At 53.3% G+C, this 23,543-nt stretch overlaps 2 protein-coding genes across 2 annotated transcripts; one reads left to right on the top strand and one right to left on the bottom strand.

Annotated features, from left to right (window-relative positions):
• The first annotated feature begins 858 nt into the window (after nt 1-858).
• On the top strand, nt 859-6,815 carry LOC130877845 (mesothelin-like). Its single transcript, XM_057775469.1, has 17 exons — nt 859-904; nt 1,000-1,090; nt 1,442-1,485; nt 1,810-1,859; nt 2,159-2,279; nt 2,846-2,931; nt 3,258-3,387; nt 3,479-3,672; nt 3,901-3,991; nt 4,066-4,165; nt 4,408-4,586; nt 4,684-4,839; nt 4,919-5,061; nt 5,140-5,267; nt 5,909-6,003; nt 6,356-6,542; nt 6,613-6,815. Exons 2-17 carry the CDS (start codon nt 1,003-1,005, stop codon nt 6,699-6,701), a joined length of 1,881 nt encoding a protein of 626 aa, XP_057631452.1. The 5' UTR covers nt 859-904; nt 1,000-1,002; the 3' UTR covers nt 6,702-6,815.
• A 780-nt stretch (nt 6,816-7,595) lies between these two features.
• LOC130876727 (mesothelin-like protein) lies at nt 7,596-18,147 on the bottom strand. The gene is made up of 15 exons (XM_057773293.1): nt 18,105-18,147; nt 17,158-17,278; nt 16,055-16,175; nt 12,622-12,707; nt 12,361-12,487; nt 12,093-12,283; nt 11,651-11,741; nt 11,333-11,478; nt 10,806-10,989; nt 10,578-10,733; nt 10,369-10,496; nt 9,201-9,331; nt 8,975-9,069; nt 8,347-8,599; nt 7,596-7,822 (listed from the first exon to the last, which is right to left on the bottom strand). The coding sequence occupies exons 1-15, from the start codon at nt 18,145-18,147 to the stop codon at nt 7,596-7,598; spliced, it is 2,100 nt and encodes a 699-aa protein (XP_057629276.1).
• Nucleotides 18,148-23,543: the final 5,396 nt, after the last annotated feature.

Here is a 23,543-nt window from a genome sequence, read left to right as displayed (position 1 = left end):
ACAGCTGCCTGCAGAGGCTAGACTCTTAAGGAGCCCCTGCTCGGGATGACAGGTAGGCAGGTCCTGACTCACGTAGGGCTAGGCTGTAAGGTGCGTAGTCTCCTGGGTTGAGGGGAGACACTGAGACTTGTTTCTTGTCAGGGCTCCCCCAAGCTACATATCATCTTCTGGACCACAGCCTGTTCTACCTGCTCTGGGATGTCGCAGCTATGGGGCCTCCTGACCTGTAGGGCTGGGGCTCCCCAGACATTCCCTAGTGCTGGGCTGGCCAAGCAGCTTAAACATGGGAGCACGAGGCAAATTCAGCTAGAATACAGCCCTACACACATCCAGGAAGACATTCTCCGAGAAACAGCTCCCACCCTCCCTGTTCACAGGGCCCCTGAACCCCACTCCAGAGGAGACACTTGCATCTGGTGCCTACTTATCCACCTGCTGCCCTAACCATATCAGCTTGAAAAGTGTTCCAAGAAGCCACGAGACCCCACGGGATTGACACAGAAGAGACGTTGCCTTCCCACACAGCACTGTCTACCTGATGGGGCCCTGCATTTGTGCAGAGCACAGATGCCTTCAACCTCACACCCCATGGAAAAGGGTGGCTCAACATAAGCCCCAGTCTGAGCCACTCAGTCTCCCAGTACAAACGGGGGTACCAGTGACAACCTGAGCAGGAGACATCCCTGCCTCCTGATACTACCCTTACAGTTCTTCCCTGCTCTGTGGGGCTCTGAGGGTAGGCTCAGCTGTCCACTGGGCCTCATAGCCGGGGTGCCTGGCTGACTCAGACCCAGGGCCCCTCCCTGTAGGAGGGCTGATTTTCCTAGGGGCGGGCCTGGCAAGCGGTCAGTGTGGAGAGTCTGCCTGGGAGACACTACTGCAGGTGCCCACAGAGGTTGGACAGGTGCTTTCCCAGGCCCAAAGGCTTCTCATTGTTCCCAAACAGAGTTGGGTGAAGGCTGGCACAGTTGGGAACCTCAAAACTCTTGTTATCTACAGACCATGATGTTGCCAAGAGCTCGGCCCCTGCTGGGGTCCTGTGGGAGCCCCATCTGCTGCGAAAGTCTTCTACTGCTTCTCCTCAGTCTTGGTGAGTAACGGGGTAGGCTGCTCACCAGAGAAAGGTAAGGGAGCCCAGGCCTTCATGGGCAGGGACCTTGGGAGAGGCTCTACCTTCCCTGTGCTTTCTCCTTGGGCCATTGCTGGTGGCCTGAGTTCCAGGAGGGTTAGGGACTGAGATCAATGAAACAGCTGGAAGGTGGTGTCACACCCCTGACAGGGAAGACCCCCGGCCCTGGGGGGTGCAGGAATATGACATAATGGGGTGCAGGGGCCTTAACTCTCTTCTTTCTACACCCACTGGGGTATACAGAGGGCTGGGACCAGGGAACAGCCCGGTTTTGCCCTGCCTCTCCTCTAGCCTTGCGCCCTCTGCCCACAGGGTGGATGCCACTTTTGCAGGTTCAGACTACAAAGACGGGCCAGGTAAGGTCCTCTGGAGGGCACAGGGGGATTTTCTAGTCTTGGGGCTGTGGATGTTGTTTTCTTCACACATGGATACATTCATCTCTGAGCATTCAAAGACGGCCTTTGATCATGGCTGACCGAGAGAGCAGCAGCATCTTGGCTGCAGCTGGGCCCCGAAAGGAGCAGAGTTGGGAAGCAGTGAGGCCCTTGGGAGTTAAGTCACAGGCCCCAGAGGTAGCCATACTCAGGTAGTACCTGAACCTTGAAAGAGTTGAGACCAAACCGAGAGGCAAGGAAGCGCCTATGTGCTTGGGGAAATGTCAGCCTCGCCCTGTCTCCTAGGAGGCTGCATTCCACTGTGCCAAACTGACCAGCACCCCTGACTTTGCCAGGTGGGTTCAGCTGTTTTTTGGGGCCTCGGGAGGCCTTGTTGACTGAATAAGTACATGCCAGGAGCCCAAATGTTCATCCTTTAATGTCCTCTGTGTCTCTACCCACCTCCATCCCCACCTGGCTGGCTCAGGGCTGGGGGAGGAACTGTGCTCCAGGGCATAAGCACTCTGCCCTCCAGGCTGTTACTAGTCCCAGGGAGGGCCATGAGAACCCCAGGGTCCTGAAGGGAGGGGTCTCCGGGCAGGGAAGCACTCCGAGAGGGGCAGTGTCGGGTGCAGACCCCCGTCCCCGTCCCCAGTCTTCCCGCAGGCGTCTTTCTTGGCCTCACGTGTCGTGAAGTATCTGGTCTGAGCATGGAGCATGCCCAGGGGCTGGCTATGGCTGTGAGGAAGAAGAATGTCACATTGCGAGTGAATCAGGTTGGTCCCCCCTAGGGTCCTCGGGTGAGGTGCGGGAGACCAGACACTGTGGCTGGAAAGTTGGTGGTTAGTTTCTTTGGCACCGCCGCTCCCTTTCATCCCCACCCAGGATCTCATCCTGGTTGGTGGTTTCCCTCAGGGCTCTTCTTGCGGCCTAAGTTGACCACTAGGTGTGTGTGTCTCTCTACTGGTGGGGTTCAGCTCTCTGGGTGTCTGAAGGCCTCCCCCCACCCCTCCCCGGGCCTGCTACCCTTTCTCCAGTCTGAGATGACCTTGCTGTCCCTCTCCTGGAGGCCTTGCCTCCTCTTTCAAGGTTCTTTCCTCAAACATGGCCAATGGTGTCAGGACTCAGGCGGGGGAGAGGGAGGCCAGCCTGACTATGGATTCCAGACAAGGCAAGCCTGTCCCTGACTCTCGACGCAGCGGGGTGTTCGCCACAGGCTGCGTGAACAGGGTCAGGGTACAGTGTGTGGCCCATAGGATGGAATAGAACTGGGGTGCCCCAGGCCATCCTTGAGGGCTGTGGCCCAGAACATTCTGAGCTGCATGCCCTGGTCTCCTGGCAGCTGCGCTGTCTGGCACGTCGCCTTCCTAAGCACCTCACCAATGAGGAACTGGATGCCCTCCCGCTGGACCTGCTGCTCTTCCTCAAGTAGGTCTCAAACTGGGGACTTGGTCTTATCTTCCACCCTCTCAACCCCCGCCTTGCCCTGGGCAACAGTGTGCAGTGATTGGGTGGCTTTGCCAGGGAGGCATGCAATGAAGTGTGTGCGTGCATACGTGTGTGTGTTTGTGTGTGTGTGTGTGTGTGCGCGCGCGCGCGCATCTGGGCATCAGAAGACAATCATAGAAACTGAGTATGGTTTAGCCAAGGGTGGGACTGTATTGTGCTGAAGCTGTGAGTTTTCTTCTTTCTTTCTTTTCTTTCTTTTTCTTTTGGTTTTTTGAGACAGTAATTCGCATACTCCCTCTCCACAGTCCAGCCATGTTTCCAGGGCAACAGGCCTGTGCCCATTTCTTCTCCCTCATCTCTAAAGCCAATGTAGATATGCTTCCACAGAGATCTCTGGAGCGCCAGAGGCTGCTGCCCGCAGCTCTGAAATGCCGGGTATGGAATGGTACCATCTACTGGAGGTAGAGACAAAACATGGAGTGGGCTCGGTGGTCCCCCTAAGGTACTGAAGCCGCTGTGTGTGCAGGGCATGTATAGCTTTCAAGTGAGCGAGGCAGACGCGCAGGCTCTCGGAGGCCTGGTCTGTGACCTGCCTGCGAAATTTGTGGTCAATTCTTCGGAAGTCCTTCTCCCCTTGCTGGCAGGCTGCCGAGGACCCCTGAACGTGGGCCAGGAAGAGGCAGTCAAGGAGGCTCTGAGGAGTGGAAGACCCCCGTATGGGTGAGTGGGAATGGTTAGCATATGGGCAGATACATGTGAGGATATCCATAGCCAGAATGGGTTGCCTAGGGCCGCGTGTCCCCTGCTGTATCCTGTCAGGTCTCGTTCCCTAGGAGGCTGCACTCCATGACCTCTCAGCAGAGGCATTGTCTGGTCCAGTTTTTGTCTCCTGATCTCTGTCTGGGGCCACATTCTGGGTCCCTGAGCTGGGCCTCTGTTTCTGGACAGCCCCCCATCGAGGTGGTCAGTCTCCACTCTGGAAGCTCTGCAGGGCCTGCTGACAGTGTTGGATGAGTCCATCACCCATAGGATCCCTGAGGTAAGGTCCAGCTCCCTGAGCTGTCACAGAAGCTGCTGGGCTTTTCCGTTCAACCTACTGTGCTTCGTTTTCAGGACGTCGTAGCTGAATGGCTGCAACACATCTCCCGGGACCCCTCCTGCCTGGAGTCTAAGCTGACTGCCAAGCTCCCAAGGTTCAGGCGGGACACAGAAAGTGAGTCCAGAGTCATGTCTCTTGGGTAGCAGCCTGAGATATGACACTAGGGATACGGGGTCCATTTGCTCCTACCAGTTACCCTTCCAGGCTCCTCAGCTTGGTCAGTCACAGCTTCCCAGGGTGAATAGAATTGCACCATTTTGTCAGTGGGTAAACTGAGGCCACTGTGTCATGGTAGGTGTGGGAGGAGGGAGAGTTGAGAGGAGCATACAGCCTCTGACTCTTGCCCGCCCCTCCAGAGAAAGCCTGCCCTCCAGGGAGGGAGCCCCACGAGGTGGATGAAAACCTCATCTTCTACCAGAATTGGGAGCTAGAGGCCTGTGTTGATGGCACCATGCTGGCCACCCAGATGGACCTTGTGAATGAGATTCCCTTCACCTACGAGCAGCTCAACATCTTCAAGCGCAAACTGGACAAAGTAACTCCTAACGGGCTTATTCCTGTCTGCTGTGCCCGGGATTGCTTTCCCAAGGGCCCCAGGAGTTGTTCTGGCCCTCATGATCCTGTTTCCATAGACCTACCCACAAGGCTATCCTGAGTCCCTGATCCAGCAGCTGGGTCACTTCTTCCGGTACATCAGCCCCGAAGACATCCGCCAGTGGAATGTGACCTCATCAGAGACAGTGAAAACGCTGCTCAAGGTCACCAAAGGACAAAAGATGGATGATCAGGTACCCCAGAAGACATGTAGTTGGACAAGGGGACGCATCTTTTCTTGCCTCAAGGAGTCTCAGTGACTTCTTCCCACAGGTGATCGCCCTGGTTGCCTGCTATCTCCGGGGAGGAGGCAGACTAGATGAGGACATGGTAACGGTCCTGAATGGCATCCCTTTAGCCTACTTATGTGAATTCCACCCCAAGGACCTGCACTCTGTACCCTCCAGTGTTCTGTGGTGAGTTCCTGTGTGTTCCGTAGGGCAGTGGATACCTGAGCCTCCTTAATCACTGCCGTGTCCCACAATGTTCCCTAGGATGGCCGAGCCCCAAAATCTGGACAAGTGCAGCCAGAGGCATCTGAGTGTCCTCTATGCAAAGGCCTCCTTGGCCTTCCAGAATGTGAGCGGGCAGGAATACTTTGAGAAGATCAGGACATTCCTGGGTGAGTCAAGGCACATGTGGGTGGGTACGACAGGACCCACAGACCCCACAGTGATATCCAAGTCCTACCTTCTCCCCGCCCCACCCAGGACTTCCTAGGTACACGAGGGATCTGACACTGATGACTTTGGCTCTCCTATCCATTCTAACTCCAGTGCTCCAGACAGATGGTTGTTGAGCATAGAAGGGCCTGGGCATCAGAAGACAATCATAGAAACTGAGTATGGTTTAGTCAAGGGTGGGACTGTATTGTGCTGAACCTGTGAGTTTTCTTTCTTTTTTTTTTTTTTTTTTTTTTTTGGTTTTTTGAGACAGGGTTTCTCTGTGTTACAGTCCTAGCTGTTCTGGAACTAGCTCTTGTAGATCAGGCTGGCCTCTAACTCAGAGATCTGTCTGCCTCTGCCTCCCGATTGCTGGGATTAAAGGTGTGCACCACCACCGCCTGGCTGTTTTTGTTTTTTTGAGACAGGGTTTTTCTGTGTAACAATCCTGGCTGTCCTGGAACTCACTTTGTAGACCAGGCTGGCCTCGAACTCACTGAGATCCACCTGCCTCTGCCTCCCAAGTACTAGGACTAAAAGTGTGCACCACCACCCTCCAGCTCTACTGCAAGCTTTCAAACTGGGGCCCTGATACCTGCAGGTGGGGCCTCTGTGGAGGACCTGAGGACCCTCAGTCAGCAGAATGTGAGCATGGACTTAGCCACTTTCAAGATGCTGCAGGTGGATGCCCTGGTGGTAAGCGGAGAGGGGAACTCATGAGGGAGGGGCTCAAGAGAGGCACTACAGAAAGTGGCCAGGTCTCCTGAGAGGAGCTTGTGGGTGGGTGGTGGTCATTTGTTGGGTAGAGCCTCATGAGGGCCTAGTGTTAAAGCAGGAGTATAGGAGAGATGAGAAACAGGACTTCATGAGAAGGAATTGGTCCTTATGAGGGAGGAGTTTGGACAGGCTCAGCTGGAAGAGATGTGGCCTCACAAGGGGCCCCTTGTATATAAGGGTTGAGGTATTATGGGCTGCAGTTTTCTCACAGTTGACCCTCCAACCTTCTGGGGACCTAAGAGACCCTGATGGCCATGCCATACTCTGACAGGGGCTGACTGTGGATGAGGTACAGAAACTTCTAGGGCCACACATTGAGGGCCTGAAGACCGAGCAAGATAAAAGTCCTGTCCGGGACTGGCTCTCCCGGCAGCAGCAGGAAGACCTGGACAGGTTGGGTTTGGGACTTCAGGCTGGCATCCCCAATGGCTACCTGGTCCTGGACCTCAAATTCCAAGGTGAGCTGGGCTGCCCAGGGGCAGAGCTGTGGGGTGGAGTCAGGAATCTGAGTGGCCTCTCTTTTTGCAGAGGCCTTCTCCAGCGGAGCCCTGCTCCTCGAACCAGGACTTGTGTTTGCATGGATCCCAGCTCTGCTCCCAGCTTTTATACCGAGTTGAGACTATCACCCCTAAGGTTCCTGGCCCCAACCCTATTGTGAAGTCTCATCTTGACCAGGAGCAGGTCCCCAGGGTTACTGCCAAAATTTGAGGACCCTTGAACTCAATAAACAGTGGCATGCACCCCCTTGAGATGCTCTGTGGTGTTCCCAGGACCAGCCCAGAGAATGACTCTGAAGTTCCTTGTGATCACAGAATCACACAAATACAGCTCCCTGTGTTTGTCCCTCCCATTCTCTTAGAAAGGAGAATGGGGCTGGGTGGCTTAGCAGTTAAGAGCACTGGCTGCTCTTTTAGAGGACCCAATTCTCAGCACCCACATGGCAGCTCACAACTATCTGTAACTCCAGTTCTAGGAATCTGATGCCCTCACACAGACACACATGCAGGTAAAACACCAATGCACATAAAATAAATATTTAAAAAATGTAAAAAAAAAAAAAGGAAAAAACCCCAGAAGGATGAAAAATGGGCACCGCCCCCCTCCAGGCAGGAGATAGCTATTCAAGGCCTTCCTGGTGGGATTGCTGCCATATCCAAGGTAGTGGAACCCCCGAGACCCCAGCTGAGGGGTGTGGGAGGCCACCACAGTTTGGGCCCTGCCAAGAGAGTTCTGTCCTCAACAAGGTCCTAGCAGAGACATGGGCTGTACAGTAGCCGTGTGCTTTATTCAGATCCCCAGTGAGGGCAGTGACATTGAGGTGGCACCAAGTCCCACTTGTCTTGGAATAGGTCAGAAGATCTGGACCCTCATCTCCTCCTATCAGCCTGTTCTTGTGGGTGGGTGGGTTCTAGCTCCTTTTGGGCCCAGGTCCTGGGAGCTGAGGTGTGTGCCAGAGCCAGTCTCCTAGAATGGGGAACAGAGAGGGTCTCCTGAGACCTGGGGCATATACTTCAGCCTAGCTGGGTGTCTTGTTCCATCTGGCAGCTCTGCTGCTTCTGTATCTGATGTTCAGGAGTCCGACAACTCGGGGTCAGCACCAATGGCAGTGTCCAGGGTCCTAGTGTCCTGGGAGCTGTGCCTATTGGTCCCGAAGGTGCCTGGCACAGCAGCAGCCACAAGAGGCTGGAAGGCAGAGCCACAGTGAGTGACAGGTACCCCAGGTGAACTGGAGGGCATCCTGCAGGTGGAACAAGGAAAGGACTCATTAGTCCTGATTAGAAGATACCCCCAGAGTCCCTTCTGTCAGCCTTCCCCTTGTAGTGGTGATAGCTGTGTGGGCCAATGGGTTAAACCCAGGTCCTTGTGCTTGGCTAGGCAAGTTCTTTCTGCTGAGCTATATCCCCAGCTCTCCTCACACCCATGTATGTGTATGTGTATATACATACACATGCACGTACGCGTGCGCACACACACACACACACACACACACACACACACACGAGTTTTCCAGATCAGTCTTAAACTTTCTCTGCAGCTCAGGCAGGTCTTAAACTTACATTCCTCCTCCTGAGTAGCTGGGATTACAACCCTGGGTCACCAGGCTTGGTTCTTGTTTAATGGGTTTGGGAGGAGGCAATTGTATCACTATAGACGGTTCAACAGGCAATGACCTGTGACACGTGGCAGACCCCCTAGGAGGCAAAGGAAAGGCAGGGACAGCCAGGGGTCTGCTAAGGATGGGAACAGGGGTGTGGACCATACCTGAGGTGGGGGCAACACCATCATTCCCTGGCCGATTCAAGGTATGGATCAAGTCGGATGGTGGGTAGGCAGTGTTGGCGAGGGGCCTGCTGGTCCCGTAGGCCAGGGTGGGGCTGGTGTCCAGGCCCATCTCAGACAGGTCTGACATGTTCTGGCTGTGCATCCACAGGATGACGTTTGGATGGCTGCGGGCCTTCTGCAGGTCCCCCACATTCTGACCCAGGAGGTTCCTCACATTGTCCACACTCAGGTTCTGCAAACGAAGCCAGGGTTCTTGGGGGGAGGTGTAAAGATCCATGGGGCTGCCTTCCCCAGTCAAGGACCCAGCAAGGGGAGTGCGGCTCCCAGGACTGAGCGGGAGGACTGTGAGGCACAGAGGTCACATGACATCTGTATCCTTTAGGCTTTGGAACATAGGGGTCTGAGACCTGGGGTTCCCAGCTTGACCAACCCCACCCTGTCTGCCTACTACAGAGACAGACTTCGAGCCAGGCATTGTGGTGTATATCAGTAACCCCAGCACTCAAGACACTGAGGCAGGAGAATTATGAGTGCCAGGCCAGCAGCCTAGGATACAAAGTAAGACCACATCTCAATAAGACAAAAGAGAGGTAGCCCCTGGGCCCACCTTCAACATAAAGGGATTGAGGTTGGTGAACGTATCAATGTCCATGGAGATGTTGGCCTGGGCCAGGTACTGAAGTTCCTTCAAGGGGGCACCCCCTAGAGAGAGCAGAGATGAGGGACAGAGAGGCAGAGGACTTGTGCTGGGGGATGACACACAGGGCAAAGATAGGGGCGTATTAAGGAGAGGCAGAGGACTTAGGGGAGAAGAGGCATGGTTCAGCGCTCACCGAGGTAGGGGCGGATTAAGTAGTAGTATTCTCCCACCGTGCTGGCGTTCCTAAAGACCTCGTGAGCCTTGGCGAAGAGCACATCCTTCCGACTCTGAGGGCAGGGAGAGATGTCTGGAGCCCCGGCCAGCCTGGGGGTAGGATGAGGCAGACGAATAGGCTCAAAGCCCTTGCCCTGAACCACTGAGGAGAGCCTTTACTCCTTGAAACACAATTTCTTCTTGCCCCTTGCACTGGGTGAGAGTATAAAGCCCCAAATTTAAATCCATCTGGTACTTCAGAAAGTGCCTTTATTTGGAAACAAGAAATCAGAGTAGAAGAAGTTCCACTGGGCTAGGTGAGCCTAACTTCCTTGTGCCCTCATGACAAGCAAGGGCTTTTGTATACAGACACACAGGTAAGCGCAAGAAAGGCCTTCCCTGTGAGGGTCCAAGGGACCTGGCCCTGCAGACATCCTGACTTTACACTTCTGGCCTAGAGAATATATTTCTCATTTTAAGTCACTCAGTTTGTGGTACTTCCTTTTCTTCATTTTATACTTTTTGTCATTTTCCAATATTATTTATGTGTGCATGCACACGTGTGTGAGCACCACGGTGTATGTGTGGAGGTCAGAGGACAGCTTGAAGATGCCAGTGCTTGCCTTCACCCGGTGGGACCCAGGGATGGAACTCGGGTCATGGGACTGGCGGCAAGCACTTTACCCTCTGAACTATCTTGTTAACTCTCTTGTGCATGTGAGTGTTCATGTGTGTGTGTTCACACACGTGTGTGCATGTGTGCATGCCGGGAGTTGACTTCAGGTATCTTTCTCAGTAGCAATTAGTTTTGGGGGACATTGGTTTGGTTCATCATTTCCACTAGACTGGTCAGCTAGTCCTGCTGGCCAGCAAGCCCCAGGGATCCTGCTGTCTCTGTTTCTCCATGTTGACATCCTAGGTGTGGCTGCCAGCTCCAGCTTTTTATTCTGTGTGCTGGAGACTGGAATTTGGGTCTGATGGCTTGTACTGCACACACTTTCCTAGCTGTCCCTCTTGCCATTGGTGACATTTTCTTATAGTGGTCCAGAGTGCCTCTGATAGCCTGGCTTGAACCGTTTCACCACCCCTCCGCAGCCTCAGTTTCCCCTATGCCTCATGCTGCGAAGGTGGTTGACAGGGAGGCTCACCGGAACTCTGAGGGCTGGATGATCTGGATTTGCTTGAGGCTCATCCAGCAGAGACGGGAGCCCCCGATGGCCACCAGAAGAGCGCCAGTAAGCTTGCCGTTGTGGTCCAAGAACTTCTGTAGAACTGCCTAGAGGCAGGGCCAAGGTCAATGGGTCTGGGTAAACCTGACCAGCCAGCTTCGGCCCCGTTGCCAGTCTGCCACCCTCACCTCTGTCTGGTTCTCCAGAGCTGCATCCGAGGCTAGCAGGACCATCACTGTGTCTCCAGATGTGATGTTCCACTGGCCTATCTCAGCGAGGGAGTAGAGGTAGACCAGTGAGGCGATGAGGTGCAGCTGGTCCTCGGGGATGCCGTGTGGGTAGATCTGAAGCAGGCGGGCAGTTTAAGATGCAGCTGAGCCCTCCAGCCTCCACCCCGTTATTAACCATCCACACACCTGAGCGAGCTTGGCTTTGACAACGCGCTGGCACTCTGCGGGCAGTGGGTGCTGCAGTAAGGGGTCCAGGTTGGCCCTGAGCACACGTGTCCCCAGGCAGGACTCCAGCTGGGTGCAGTCGTAGTGCACCAGGAAGAGGTCATCACGCAGGGTGGCTGCCGTGATGTTGCCACGCACACAGGAGCTCCCTGCATGGAGTGCTGATGAGCAAGCTGGCAGGTGAAGGCCTGAGCTGACAGCTTGCTGGCTTTGGGACCCATCTTTGATCCTAGCCTTCACTTTCTTCTTGTTTGTTTGCTTTTGAGGGACAGAGTCTTGCTATGTATCTTGAGTTGGCCTCAAACTTAAGATCTACCTGCCTTGGCCCCTTTAGGTGCCACCATGCCCACCCCCTTTACTTCTGATTGTAACCAGACCTTGGCTTGCTCCTCATCCTTGGTCTCCAGTCAAGAGCTTGGCCCAGACTAGGCCAAAATGAGGAATCCAGACTGAGAGAGGCATAGTGTCCCTAATATAGCTGGTCGCACTGACCTGTGCGCCGCTTGAGCCTTGAGGACACCGAGTTGGCCTTGGACTCCAGGAAGTTGGTGACGAAGCGCCGGGCATTGTGCCTGCTCAGCTGGCCTGCCCGGTAAGCAGCCACCACACTGCAGAAGAAGTCCAAGCCTACAGCCTGGCAGGGGCAAGTATGTCCATTCCCAATCTTAGGAAGGGCTGCCCTAGTCCCTCCCTCTGCCCCGTGGGCCATGTGCCACCACTCAAGGCTCAGGGTGGCTGTGTGACGCTCATGGTCCTGGATGGACTGGTGGTGCCCACTGCCAGCCCCACTACAGGTGCCTTCCTACCTCCTGCACCTTCTCCCACAGCTGGGGGCTGATGTAGGTGGCCAGAGGTCCCAGGGCCTGCAGCCCCTCCAGGTTCCAGGATCCAGGAGGCCTGGTGCATGGGAAAGGGTGCTGAGTCAGAGTCTAACACGCCGCCCCATCCCCTAAGCAGGCGGGAAGAGTGTTCGTAGGCTCTTAATTCCCGGACAGTGCCTACGGTCTTGGGGATTGGTACTGCCGTGAACCCCAGATGATGGGACGCACATTAACCCTGTGCCTCCCTCCATGCCTCAACCTGCAATGTCAGAGTTGGGCAGGGCCTTGGGTCAGAATCCAAATAACAAGACTGTAGGAAGTCATCGCTGCCTTCCTGGCTTCAGACCTCAAGCTCCTGCTCATCTCGAGGAAGGAACTCATCCAGCTCCCCTGGTCCCCACTCACCCTGATCCCTGGAACCACCCACCCAATTTGTGTCTTCCCACTGGCCAGCAGGGCGTTGAGGGCTGCAGTCTGCATGACGGTTAGCCTTGGGCATCGAAGCAGGTTCTTCAGCACACGGGGGTCTGCAGTCATGATTTGGGGTGCCTCCATGTCACATACCAGGACTCCGAGAAGCCCCAGGTCTGAGGCGCTGAGCTGCAGGTGGGGTCTCCCCTGCAGGGAGAGTAGATCAGTGTTAAACAGATGGCCTGACTTCACTGCCCAATCCTGTCCTCGCCTGAGGCACCTACCAGACAGGCCAAGGCTGTGTGCTGCAGGGCAACTCTCTGGTTGGGCAAGTTGGCCAGTAGTTCTGTGTCCCCTTGGGCAGCATGGTGAATGAAGGCCCGGCAGTTGGCTTCCCTCACCTGGCTCAGACTTAGGACAAGAGGAGGGATGTCAGGGAGGCAGGATGGGGCCTCCCACCAGCCTTCCCATGTCTCCAGAGGAGGTAAGCCCCACCACAACTAGCAGGCACTTAGGCGATATGGAGGCCAGAGCAGGGCACTCACTTGTAGAAAAGTAGGAGGTTGGGTGGGTGGAACGCAAAGTCGTCCTGGAGGCCTTGCCGGGCAGCGAGGTTGGCCAAGCAGCTGAGCTGAGCAGGGGCAGAAGTTCAACAGCAGGTCACAGTTACAACTGTCTGTCCAGTGTGGACTGGCCCTGGTGGGACACTGCTCAGCCCCTCCCCCCTCAGCGGAAGGCACACTTTAAGAAGGAAATGGAGATTCATGTGAGGAAAAACCCCACAGTAGCATGGATATGAGAAGGCAGATGGAAAAAACAAGGCCGAGACAGACAGTCCTGAGAGAGGCGAATGGCTAGACCGCAGTTAAAAGCCAGAGAGGAGCTGGGTGTGGTAGCATATGCTTTTAACCCCAGCACTCTAGATGCAGAGATGCAGGTGGATCTCTGTGAGCTGGAAGCCAGCCTAGTCTACAGAGTGAGTTCCAGGACAACCAGGACTATGTAGAGACCCTGACTCAAAAAAAAAAAAAAAAAATCAGAAATGTTCAAACTAGATCTGCAGTTACTCAACTGTGTACAGGTTACAAAGCTCATCTAAGATGATGGCCCTACAGATATTAAATGCAGGTCAGTTTTGCCTAGAGAGTGCTGATCCTTCCTTCTGTCCTTCCGTCCTTCTCTCCTTCATAGGGGTTTCACCGTGAAGGCTGTCTGATCATGAACTCAAGACTCTCTTGCATACTGAGATGACAGGCATACAGCATCATGCCTGTTCTGAATACCTGTCTCCATGGCCCCATGTGGGTGTTGACAGATTCTGCCTTTCAGGGACTTGGTTCATTTCATCTAGGTTGTCACACCTGTGTGTACAGACAGACATTTCTTTACAATCCCTTTATTTGCAAGGGGCGTGTAACAAACGGCCCTTGCTTGTTTCCACTATGAGTAATTTGTGTCTGTCTCCTCTCTGTTAGCTCTTCACATTTTCTCAAGGGCAGCTTGTGGCATTGATGGCTTCCTTTAATCCTTTTTCACTCCAGATTTCGTCTTTCCATCTCTTGTTTTAGATTTCTTGTTTTTTCTTTCTTTATTGTTTTTGCTTTTTCAAGACAGGGTTTCTCTGTGGAGCTTTGGAGCCAGTCCTGGAACTCCGTCTGTAGACCAGGCTGGCCTTGAATCACAGAGATAGCCTGCTTCTGCCTCCCGAGCACTGGGATTAGAGGCGCGCGCCACTGCCTGGCTTTTTAGATTTCTATTTCTCTTCCTCCCCTGGCTTCCCGAGAGGAAACTCCACCATTGAGTTCAGATATTTTCTTTTAACTTTTACATTATTTATTGATTGGTTGCGGTGGTGGGGTTGCACACATGCTGTGGTGTGCGTGTGGAGGACAGAGGACACCCCGCAGGAGACGGTTCTCTCTTTCCATCTTCTGGGTCCTGGGATCAAACGCGGGATCACCGGCAAATCCGTTTACCACCTAAGCTATCTTTCAGGACCCACATCCTTCTCTTTCTGACACACATATTCAAAGCTGTAGTCAGCCACCGTTCTCACTGTACCCCACAGGTTCTGATACATTTTCTTCTATCTAGACAGGGCCTCATTCTGTAGCTCAGGTTCAAATTCACACTCCTCTTGCATCAGCTCCCGGAATGCTGGGGTGACGGCATATGCCAGCACAGCAGGCTCTATCTTTATTTTCATTCGGCTGAAATTGTGTTGATGCCAGACGTGGTAGTGCACTCCTGTAAGCCAAGCACTTGGAAGGTGGAGGCAGGAAGATCAAGAGAGGGCCAGGGAGGTGAGAAAGTGGTCAGGAGGACTTGCTGCTCCTGCTGAGAGCCTGAGCTTGGTTCCCAGCACTCACAGGATGGCTAACAACAATCTGTCACTCCAGTTCCAGGCGATCCGACATCCTCTTCTGGCCCCCTTGGGCACTGCACACACACATGGTACAGAGATATATGTGCAGGTAAAACGCCCAAATATATTTCACTTTAAAAGAAAAAGAGTTAGGGTCATTCTTGGCTACAGGGTGAGTTAAAAACCATGTGAGAGGCTCCCACCACTAGAAGAAAATCTTGAGAGTTCTTTGGATCAGGTATTATCTAAAAATTTGTTGTTCATAGACTGAAGAAATGATTTCACATTTAAGAGCACTGATTATTCTTCCAGAGGTCCTGGGTTCAATTCCCAGCATCCACATGATGGCTCACAGCCATCCATAACTCCAGTTCTGGGGCATCTGACAGACTCTTCTGATCTCTTCAGGCACATGGTGTACATACATGCATGGCAGCAAAACAGCCATATGCATAAATCTATTTTAAAAAGAGCATGTGGTTCAATTTCCAAGTATTTGAGAGTTTTCCATCTACCTTTCTGCCACTGATTTCTTGTTCAAGTTCATTGTGCTGAGAGCAGATACTGGATGCTGTCTTCATTGTAAGGTGGGGGAAGGTGGATCTCAGTCAGCGATGCGTCAGTCTTGGTAAGAAGCATGTCTTCTGTTGCCATCCACACATACTGTCTCCATGTACTACTGACTGAGATGCTGAACGAACTCCTGTACCTGTACTGTCCTGACAGGGAGTGGTCATCGCTGGCTGTCACAGCAGATTTACCTGTTTCTCTGCCCATTCTACCATCTGTGTCATGTGCGCGTCTGGACACTTTGGGGTTAGGTGCACACATGCTAAGGGTTATATTAAAAAAAAAAATAGAAAAGCGTTCTACACAGTTCAGACTAATCCAACTTAGTGGTCCTGCCAAAGCCCCTCAAATGCTGAGGTTAAAGGCCTGTGCCATAGTGTCCACCTCTTTCCTTCCGTTAACACTGACAGGTGACGTTGGTCAGGCAGGAGATAGGCCAATGCAAGATCCTCCCTCACGATCCCTGGACTGGACCACCCTAAGGAGCCTAGGGAAGGTCCCGAGGCAGTGGACAAGCTTGCGGTCATTTCAAGTCAAGGCAAAAGCACTCTGTAGACAGATTTGCTGGGACACACTAGAACTTCCCGACGTGGGTGCTCATGTAGATCACCCTGTAAGGGAAGAGTCGCCTCAAAAAGGGCCAGACTTCTTGTCACAGTGTGGCCACCAAAAAGTCACATTTTGGGGACTGGAGAGATGGCCTAGCAGTTAAGAGCACCGGCTGCTCTTCCAGAGGACCCGGGTTCAATTTCCAGTACCCACGCGGCAGCTCACAACTGTCTGTAACTCCAGTTCCAGGGGATCTGACAACCTCACACCAATGCACATAAAATAAATTTTAATAAATTATTCAAAAGCAGCAACAAAAAGTCATATTCTAGGTGGTTTTGAGGTTGGCAGGATGACTTGGAGACAATTCTCTGATTCAGGGAGGCTGTGTGCCAACCCCCAAGTCCTTGTAAAGCTGCCCCTCCACCTGGATACGCTCTAGCATCCTGGGTAGCCTGCAACACCCGTGCTCTCTCTGCCCTGGAAGCACTTACCTGCCAGGCTTTGAGTGGGACCCTCTGCGAAGCCAGGCTTCTTATTAGAGTGGAGAGCTCTTCCCGGGGCAGCTCGCTGGCTGGCAAGCACCAAAAGTTCTGCAGGAGGGAAGTGTTGTCCCTGTATAGATGGAGGGACATGCTGGGTCCAAAGGGGGAAGACCCAGGAAGGAAAGCTTTGACTACTGCAACGGGGACTTGATCACTCAGTGTCTCCACTGCTGAGGGAGTAAGAGGCAGGCAATGCCTGTTACAAGTAAGGTTCTCCTTCCCCTTCCTTCCCTCCCTCCCTCCCTCCCTCCCTCCCTCCCTCCCTCCTTCCTTTTTTCCTTCCTTCCTTCCTCCCTTCCTCCTTCCTTCCATCCTAGAGGACCTTGCTAGGACCAGACTCTCAGCTGGATGAGGCTTTAACATGGGTCCTGCCATCCCTTCTGGGGCTCAGACTTGAACTAGTCCTGATAGTGATAGTTGCTGATGACATGGGGTCACATACTGGATGACCATGGGTGAGGCCATCGTCTGGACCTTTCTCAGGGTGTGACATAAAATCCACCTATCGGGTGGGAGGACGTCTCTGATACTAACCCAGGCTTGATTGATTAGATCCACTTGGGATCCTGGCTGTGTTTGACCAATCATTCATTATATTGACCGACTGGTCCATTGACGGTCATCATTGATGATCAAAAAATGGGAATATCCAAGCCCGAGTCTGAGAGCTCGGGACAGAAGGAAATGACGAAGCTAAAATGATTTGGAGATAGCAATGACCTTGAAGTCCCTGGGCCTGGCACAAGCAGTGAGGGGTGACAGCCTAGAGCTCCAAAGGGGAAGCCTGGGGAGGGGGATACTGGCTGAGGTTGCAAGTCTCTGATGGTTGGTTGAGGCTCCTTGTGAGCATGCCCACACATCTGGCTGGCCAGAGACTTGCCGGCATATAATTGGCACTGAACGCCTAGGTCAGAGCTGGCAAACAGTACCCTGCCTGGGCCTTATATGCAGACTCTGGACACGGTCCCTCCCCTGGGACCAACAGAGGACTCAGGATCAGTTCTCTCCATGTCCTGTCAGAAAACAATTGGCTGGACTTGGGTTTTGCTCACCTGACCCATGTGTTGGCTTCACTAGTATTCAGCCCTCCCTTGGGGAAGCCCTTAGTCTGCAGACCAGAGCAGTGGGCAGTGAGGGACAGGAGGAGGGCGAGGCCCGGACTCGCCAGGGCACCTGCAACAGAGTGGCAGTGAGAGCGTGAACAGGGGCTCCCTGTGACTTCCTCAACCACAGCCCCCCACCCCAAAACGGAGGCCCTAGAGGTGGTTTGCCGAACCAGTCAAGTTTCTGTGTAGACAGTCTGGATCTGCATCTGCACGTGGTATGTGTCTTTTGGTACACACATTGTCCACAAGTGTACATACATTTTCTGGCATGGGCATGTGTGTGAGTGTCTCCCTGGTTGTTACTCTGTGTACTCATAATCTGAGCACCGAGACCCCAAAACTCAGAGACGGGATTGGTTCCACAGTCTTCCAAACCCTTTGTTTCTGTAGTGGGACATGAAAGGGTCTCCCAGCCCGGGAGGAGGGGTTTGTTGCCAGGGATGTTCTCTCAATACTCAGAGAAGACGCTTAGCAAAATCTCTTCTGCAGTAGCAACAGGGCCTATGGAAGATGGCTATACTCTGATGTCCTTTGTGGACCAGTCTCCTCCCTGCATCCTTGGGTCCTGGCCTGGTTTATTCTGGGACTACCAAAGGAGACTTGGGCTATGTCCTGCTGCCTATACCAGTGGTGGCTCCTTCTGGCCACAGCCCTGTCTTGTCCCCACGAGGACCCTCAGGCCTATGTTGGTGGGACTGTATTTCCACACTAGCTGGCTCTGTGTACAGGGGACCTCACTCTCCTCCCTTCCTCCCCTTGAAGCAGGTCCCCAAGTTTGAGCTCATGTAGACGGGACGGCTAGAGCATGAAGAATCCCTACCTCTGCAGCAAAGTGATCCACAGCCACCCAAGGGGCCTAGGGCACCCCCTTCTGTGTAGAAGTGTTTTCTCACCCACTCTGGAGCCCAAGGCTGACTGCCGGAGGCTTCCAATCATCCTGGCTGGAGCGTCTCAGGGCAGGGAAGCCCGAAGGCTGTGGGTTGTAGGTCCAGGTCTAGCTGGAGATGAGGCAGGGAGTGATGCAGGTTAACTTCACAGAAGATAGAGAGAGAGAAAGAGAAAGAGGAAGAGAAAGTCAGCATCAATATCTTGAGGGTGCCTGACCCTGTCTGGGGAGGAAAACAACCCCACAAACAAGCGTCTCAACGACAGGGAGTGGCAGGGGAGGGGAGCTACTGAATCTGGCCTTTCTTATCACAGGCAGGCCCCCGGGGAACCCACGGGCACATTGTCTCCAATTAGCAGATCTCACAAACAGCAGCTCTCCCAGGCGGTGGGGGAGAGGTACCCCCACACCTTGTGGCCTAAACCTCAGACATCAGCTGTCTCTGAGATCCCCATTCTAGAAGAGGGGGCCCAGCCAGAGCTGTTGGGCTGCCCTGTGCCACTGACTGCCCCCTACCCTGCATGTACACTATGATGACTTTGGGGCCCCTCTGACTTTCTGACTCTGAGTAGCCCAAGAGGCACACAGAAAGGCTACTGCCCTGTGTAGGGGCTAAAACAGGCTCAGATGCCGAGCAGCCTGAACACTATGGTCTAGCTGGTGTCTTCTGACCTCACAGGTCTTACCTGAGCAGGAATGTGGTCTCTGGTAGTGGAGCTGATGTTCAGGGGCCAGGGAGGAGGCTGCTCCTGACGTGGCCACAGGATAGGGTAGATCAGTGTTCTAGATGCCAGCGAACCAGGCTCAGGTCCTGTCAATCCTTGCAGCTGAGTCCCTGGACACTGGGCTGATGTGGGTAGAGCTGCCACGGTTTCTGCTCATCTGCAAACCTGGCCCAGTAGACAGCTCGGGACTGCCCTGCCTAGTCAATCCACTCTGGCAGTGATACCTGCCAGGCAGGCCTACGGGGAGGAGACTAGACTGTGCCAGGTGATGCTTGTATCAACCCCTCGGGCCCTAGGCATAGCAAGCACCTGCTCTTCAGCCCCAGGAGAAACTCAGGCTGAGCTTGGGCTGAGCTCAGGGTTGGCAGGCACCCAGTACACACCCTCCCCTTGAGGCCTAGCCTTGCTCAGGGTGTGAAGGGGGGCAGCCTGAAGTCATGTGTGTCTCTGTGCACATAGGTTATCTCATTCTGCATATTTTGTGCATCCACCAAGCTTCCACGTGCAAGCTGTCCCCACACAGGACATAAGGCACACACGGACAAGTGTGGTGGCGGGGCGATGGCCACTCTATGGGTGCTAACGCACAGTGCCATACAGACATGTGGGCTGTGGGCAGAGTGACCGAACAGAGAGGCATATATTAGACACCTAGTCCAGCCTCTGGATCTAGTCAGGGCTTGAAAACTCCTGCCGAAACCTCAGGGACACAATCACCAGCACCAGGGCCAAGACGATAGCTTCACCAGGCAAGTTTTGAAAGTGGCCAGGTATGAGGACATCTGCAAGGGGGATTTCCCAGCCGACTTGCTGGGAAAGCTGCCTCTGGGCTGAAGTGTAGGTCCTAACTGTCCCAGGCTGATCCCTGGCTCCTGGCACTGACCATGGGCCAACTTGAAGCTCTGACTTTGGAAGGGGCTATGAGGTGCAGGAAGGCTCCAGGGCCTTGTGGCCCTGAAGTGTGGTTCTGGAGCTACACAATCACTGTCTGCACTCAAAATTCCAGATGACCAGCAGGCCGGCTTTGCCATCCCATGTGGGGCTGGCAGCTGTAATAACAGCAGACCACGGCCCCTCAGGAGCCCCAGAAGACCTGCCAGGCGGGACCTCCAATAGGTTGGAGCTCAGGTTGCATGGCTGGTTCAGGATGGGTCTCACAGGGCTCCTGGGCTTCCATCTGGACCAGTGAAGCCGACACAATGGTCTCCAGCAGCTACCTTTGGTGGTAGTGAGGGGGCACTGAGGCTCAGGGGTTGTAGCACGATTAATAAAAACCCAGAGACAGATATTGGGGTTCAACCTGAAGGTCAGAAAAGCAAAATAGCCAGCCACTGGCTCTTACCTCTACCTCAGTCCGAAATGGCGATCCTGCCTCCAGGAATCCTTAGAATGAGACTGTGAGCTGTCTCATTCTAAGGAGAGCCTTTTATATTCCCCTCTAGTGCTGGGCACCACTACTGCCCAGTTTCTATGGCAAACTAGCGTGGCTACTGGGAGTAAAGTCATGTGTCACCACTGCCTGGTTTCTAAGGCTGACCAGAGTAGCTGTTTCATTCTCTGATCTCCAAGCAAGATTTATTCATTAAAATACAAATGAAATATCACTACAAGAGGTCCCCATTCTGGAGAGACAAGGTCCTGGGGACAGGTTTGGGAAAGGGTCCCAAGCACAGAGCACAGGCCTACCCTGAGCCCCAGCTTTAACCTGAGGTCAAGGACACACTGCCAATGGCACTCTGACTCCAGTGTTGACCTGGGAACAGGTTTTGGATAAGGAGTTGTTTTTGTGTTTGTATTTGTTCTCCTGGTATTGACTCTATGGCCTTGAGCATGCGAGGCAAATACTCTACTATTGAATTACATGCCTGTTTTGACTTAAAAGGATGCTCTGGACACCGAGATACCTGCCAGGAGGACGTGTCATGTGATGGGGGTCTCCACGTACCTCCAGGGCCCAGGTAGGCTGGAGGAGAGAGACTTCCGACGTTCCAGCTTGGGCAGAGGCTGTCAGCTTGGCCTATAGGGCAGTCATAGGCCCAGGATAAACAAACGATCATACAATAGCGTCATCGCGGATAGAGTCATAGCCCATCCCTTGCTCCTGTTTATGGCTACCCGAATCCTCCCACAGCCTTGGATGAGTTTAAATCCTGCCTTTTCAGATGAGAAGATGGGGACCCAGAGAGGCTAAGTGAATAGGGCACCTAGTAAGAGCTATTGCCAGTGTGCCCTAGGCAAGGCCTGCAGCACCTTGCTTACACCTTGCTTGACTCTGCCAGGAGTTCTGGCCAGGCTGGCCTTGAATTAGGAGGCTCCTCCAGGAAGCCTTGTCTAATCGCTCTGTCCTCTGAACCTTGCCTGCCCTTTGAATCCTGCCCACCCATACCCGCAGGATGAGGGTAGATGTGCAAAGGTGGATGCCCCATTGGGACTCTGGAACCTCAGCTGGAGGAGAGCCCACCTGGGATGGGAGCAGGGGCTAGATCACGTGGGTAGCTCCAACGGATCCTGGGAGACCATGGGTTGGTTGGGATTTTTTTAGGCAGACATAGTTGTAGAGTGTTTTCTGGAGCAAGGCCTTGACCAGGGTTACTTCTCTGCCTTCCCTTTGACTTGTTCTGTCTGTCTGCCTGCCTGTCTGTCTGTCCAATTTCCCATCTATCTCACTCCTTGCTCCATGGCCTCAAGTTTCTACCTTGTGCCAGGCCATTGTGAGTTCAGAGACCTCACCCACCCTGCACGCTGGCCATTGGTGTCCTCCCATGATGGCAACCCATGGCTGGTGTACTGATGCTACCTAGAGCACTTGGCACTCAGCTGAAGTCTGGTAGAGCCTGTGGCATTCTTTTGCTGCCACTGCTGGTTTGTCCTTTGGGAGGTGGGCTGGGTCATGGAGATTGCAGAGGAGCATTGCCCCTGTCTGGTGTTCCATCTGCAGCTCCTGTGTCCTGGAGGGTGCTCCCATGGTGTCGGTCACTGCTCTGCTTCCTGCTCCAGCAGGACCATGCCTGCCATGAGGGAGTTGCTTCTTGTTTATAATCTCTCTCTCTTTCTCTGTGTGTCTGTATTTGTGTGTGTAAGTGTGTGTGTTTGTGTATGTATGATGTAGGCCCATATTTCTCTATGGTGTGGCAGCCAGGCTCTAAAGCCATAGGCCACACCTGAGGTGGTCACGTAACCTTCCAGACAGGCCGTCGCTAACCTAACAAAAGGTCAGGATGTTTTGCTCCTTTCTTTGTAATTTGGAGGATGCCTGATAGAGATGTTGATTCAAGCTTACGTGACAGCTAGCATACACAGCAGACAGGGAGATGTGGATGTGACTAAAAACCATTCACCTAGGAAAGAGAATGCTAATGATTCTATCCTCCAGTTTATGTGTTGATAGATAAGGCTGTTTGGAGAATAAATGTGAGGAATTCTTCAGGATGTGAACTCAGGACTTCATGAGGGATCATGGAGAATCTCCCTCCCGATAAAGCTATGTGAGTTGTGTCTTTATTCCTGTGTCTCCACGCCGATCTAGAGAGAGTTTATGTTGGGGTCTGGTCAAGAGAAATAATTTAGACTCTGGACTAGCACCGGACCCTGACAGTATAAGTGCGTATGTGAGTGTGTGTGTTTGTATGTCTTTGAATGTGAGTGCATGTGTGTTGGTGTGTGTACAGTCCATACTACTATGTGTACTACGGTCCTGTAGCGCCTGTACTACGTGTACTACGGTACTATGCCTTTAGCATACAGCCTGCACTATGAGCCAGGCAAGCCACATGCGCGCACACAGAGAGAGAGAGGGGGGGGTCATCCCTGAAACAAGAATGCCAACTTGAATCAATTGAATCAAGAACGCCCACTTTATTGTGTTCCAGGGCATCTTATATAGGGTCCCCCTGACCAATGGCCACACCCTAACTCTCAGCTGCAAAACCACCAGAAATCACTCCCCTGTCTCGTGCTCAGAGCAGCTGCAAGCACAGGAAAACAAGTTGTTTTGCTCGGAGCAGCTACAAGCTCAGAAAACAAGCTGTTTACAGGAAATTCAGGGTCTGGGGGTCCACAGTCCCCAACAGGTGTGTGTATTTATGTGTGTGTGTGTACGTATGTGAATGTATGCGACTGCATGTGTTTGTTTGTATGTTTGTGTGAGTGCATGTGTTTGTGTATATATATATGTGTGTGTGTGTTTGTGTATGTGCGCACAGGTGTGTGTAGATCAGAAGACAAACAGAAGAGGCAAGGGTTAGTCCTTGCCCTGCCTCTTCCACCTTGCTTGAGATAGTCCTTTACAATCCACTGTTGGGTACACGGCAAACTGGACCATAAACTGAGTGCTCTGTCCCCACCTCCCATGCTACTGTAGGAACTTGGGACTGTGAGCACCATGTCTGGCTTTACGTGGGTTCTGGGGACCAAAACTCAGGTCTTCACATTTCTGCAACACGTAACCCACTGAGCCATCTCTCCAGTCTCTCAAAAAACAAAAAGACAAAAACAAAAACAAAACAAAACAGGGTCTCTTGGTTAGGGCTTGCCTCCAACTTGTTACGTAGCCAAGGATGTCCTTGAACTTGGGATCTTGCTTCCAACTCCTGAGTGCTGGGATTGCAGGTGTGCACCACGCACCACAACGTGATGGTTTTTTGGTTTGTTTGCTTGCTTGAATGTACGGCCGGGATTGGAGCCCGGGGTCCGTGAATGCTAAGTTGAACTGCATCCCCAGC

Source organism: Chionomys nivalis, chromosome 7 (genome assembly GCF_950005125.1).
Source record: "Chionomys nivalis chromosome 7, mChiNiv1.1, whole genome shotgun sequence".
In the NCBI taxonomy this organism is placed as follows: domain Eukaryota; kingdom Metazoa; phylum Chordata; class Mammalia; order Rodentia; family Cricetidae; genus Chionomys; species Chionomys nivalis.
Note: the sequence above shows the minus strand (reverse complement) of the source record. Positions and strands in the feature narration are given on the sequence as shown.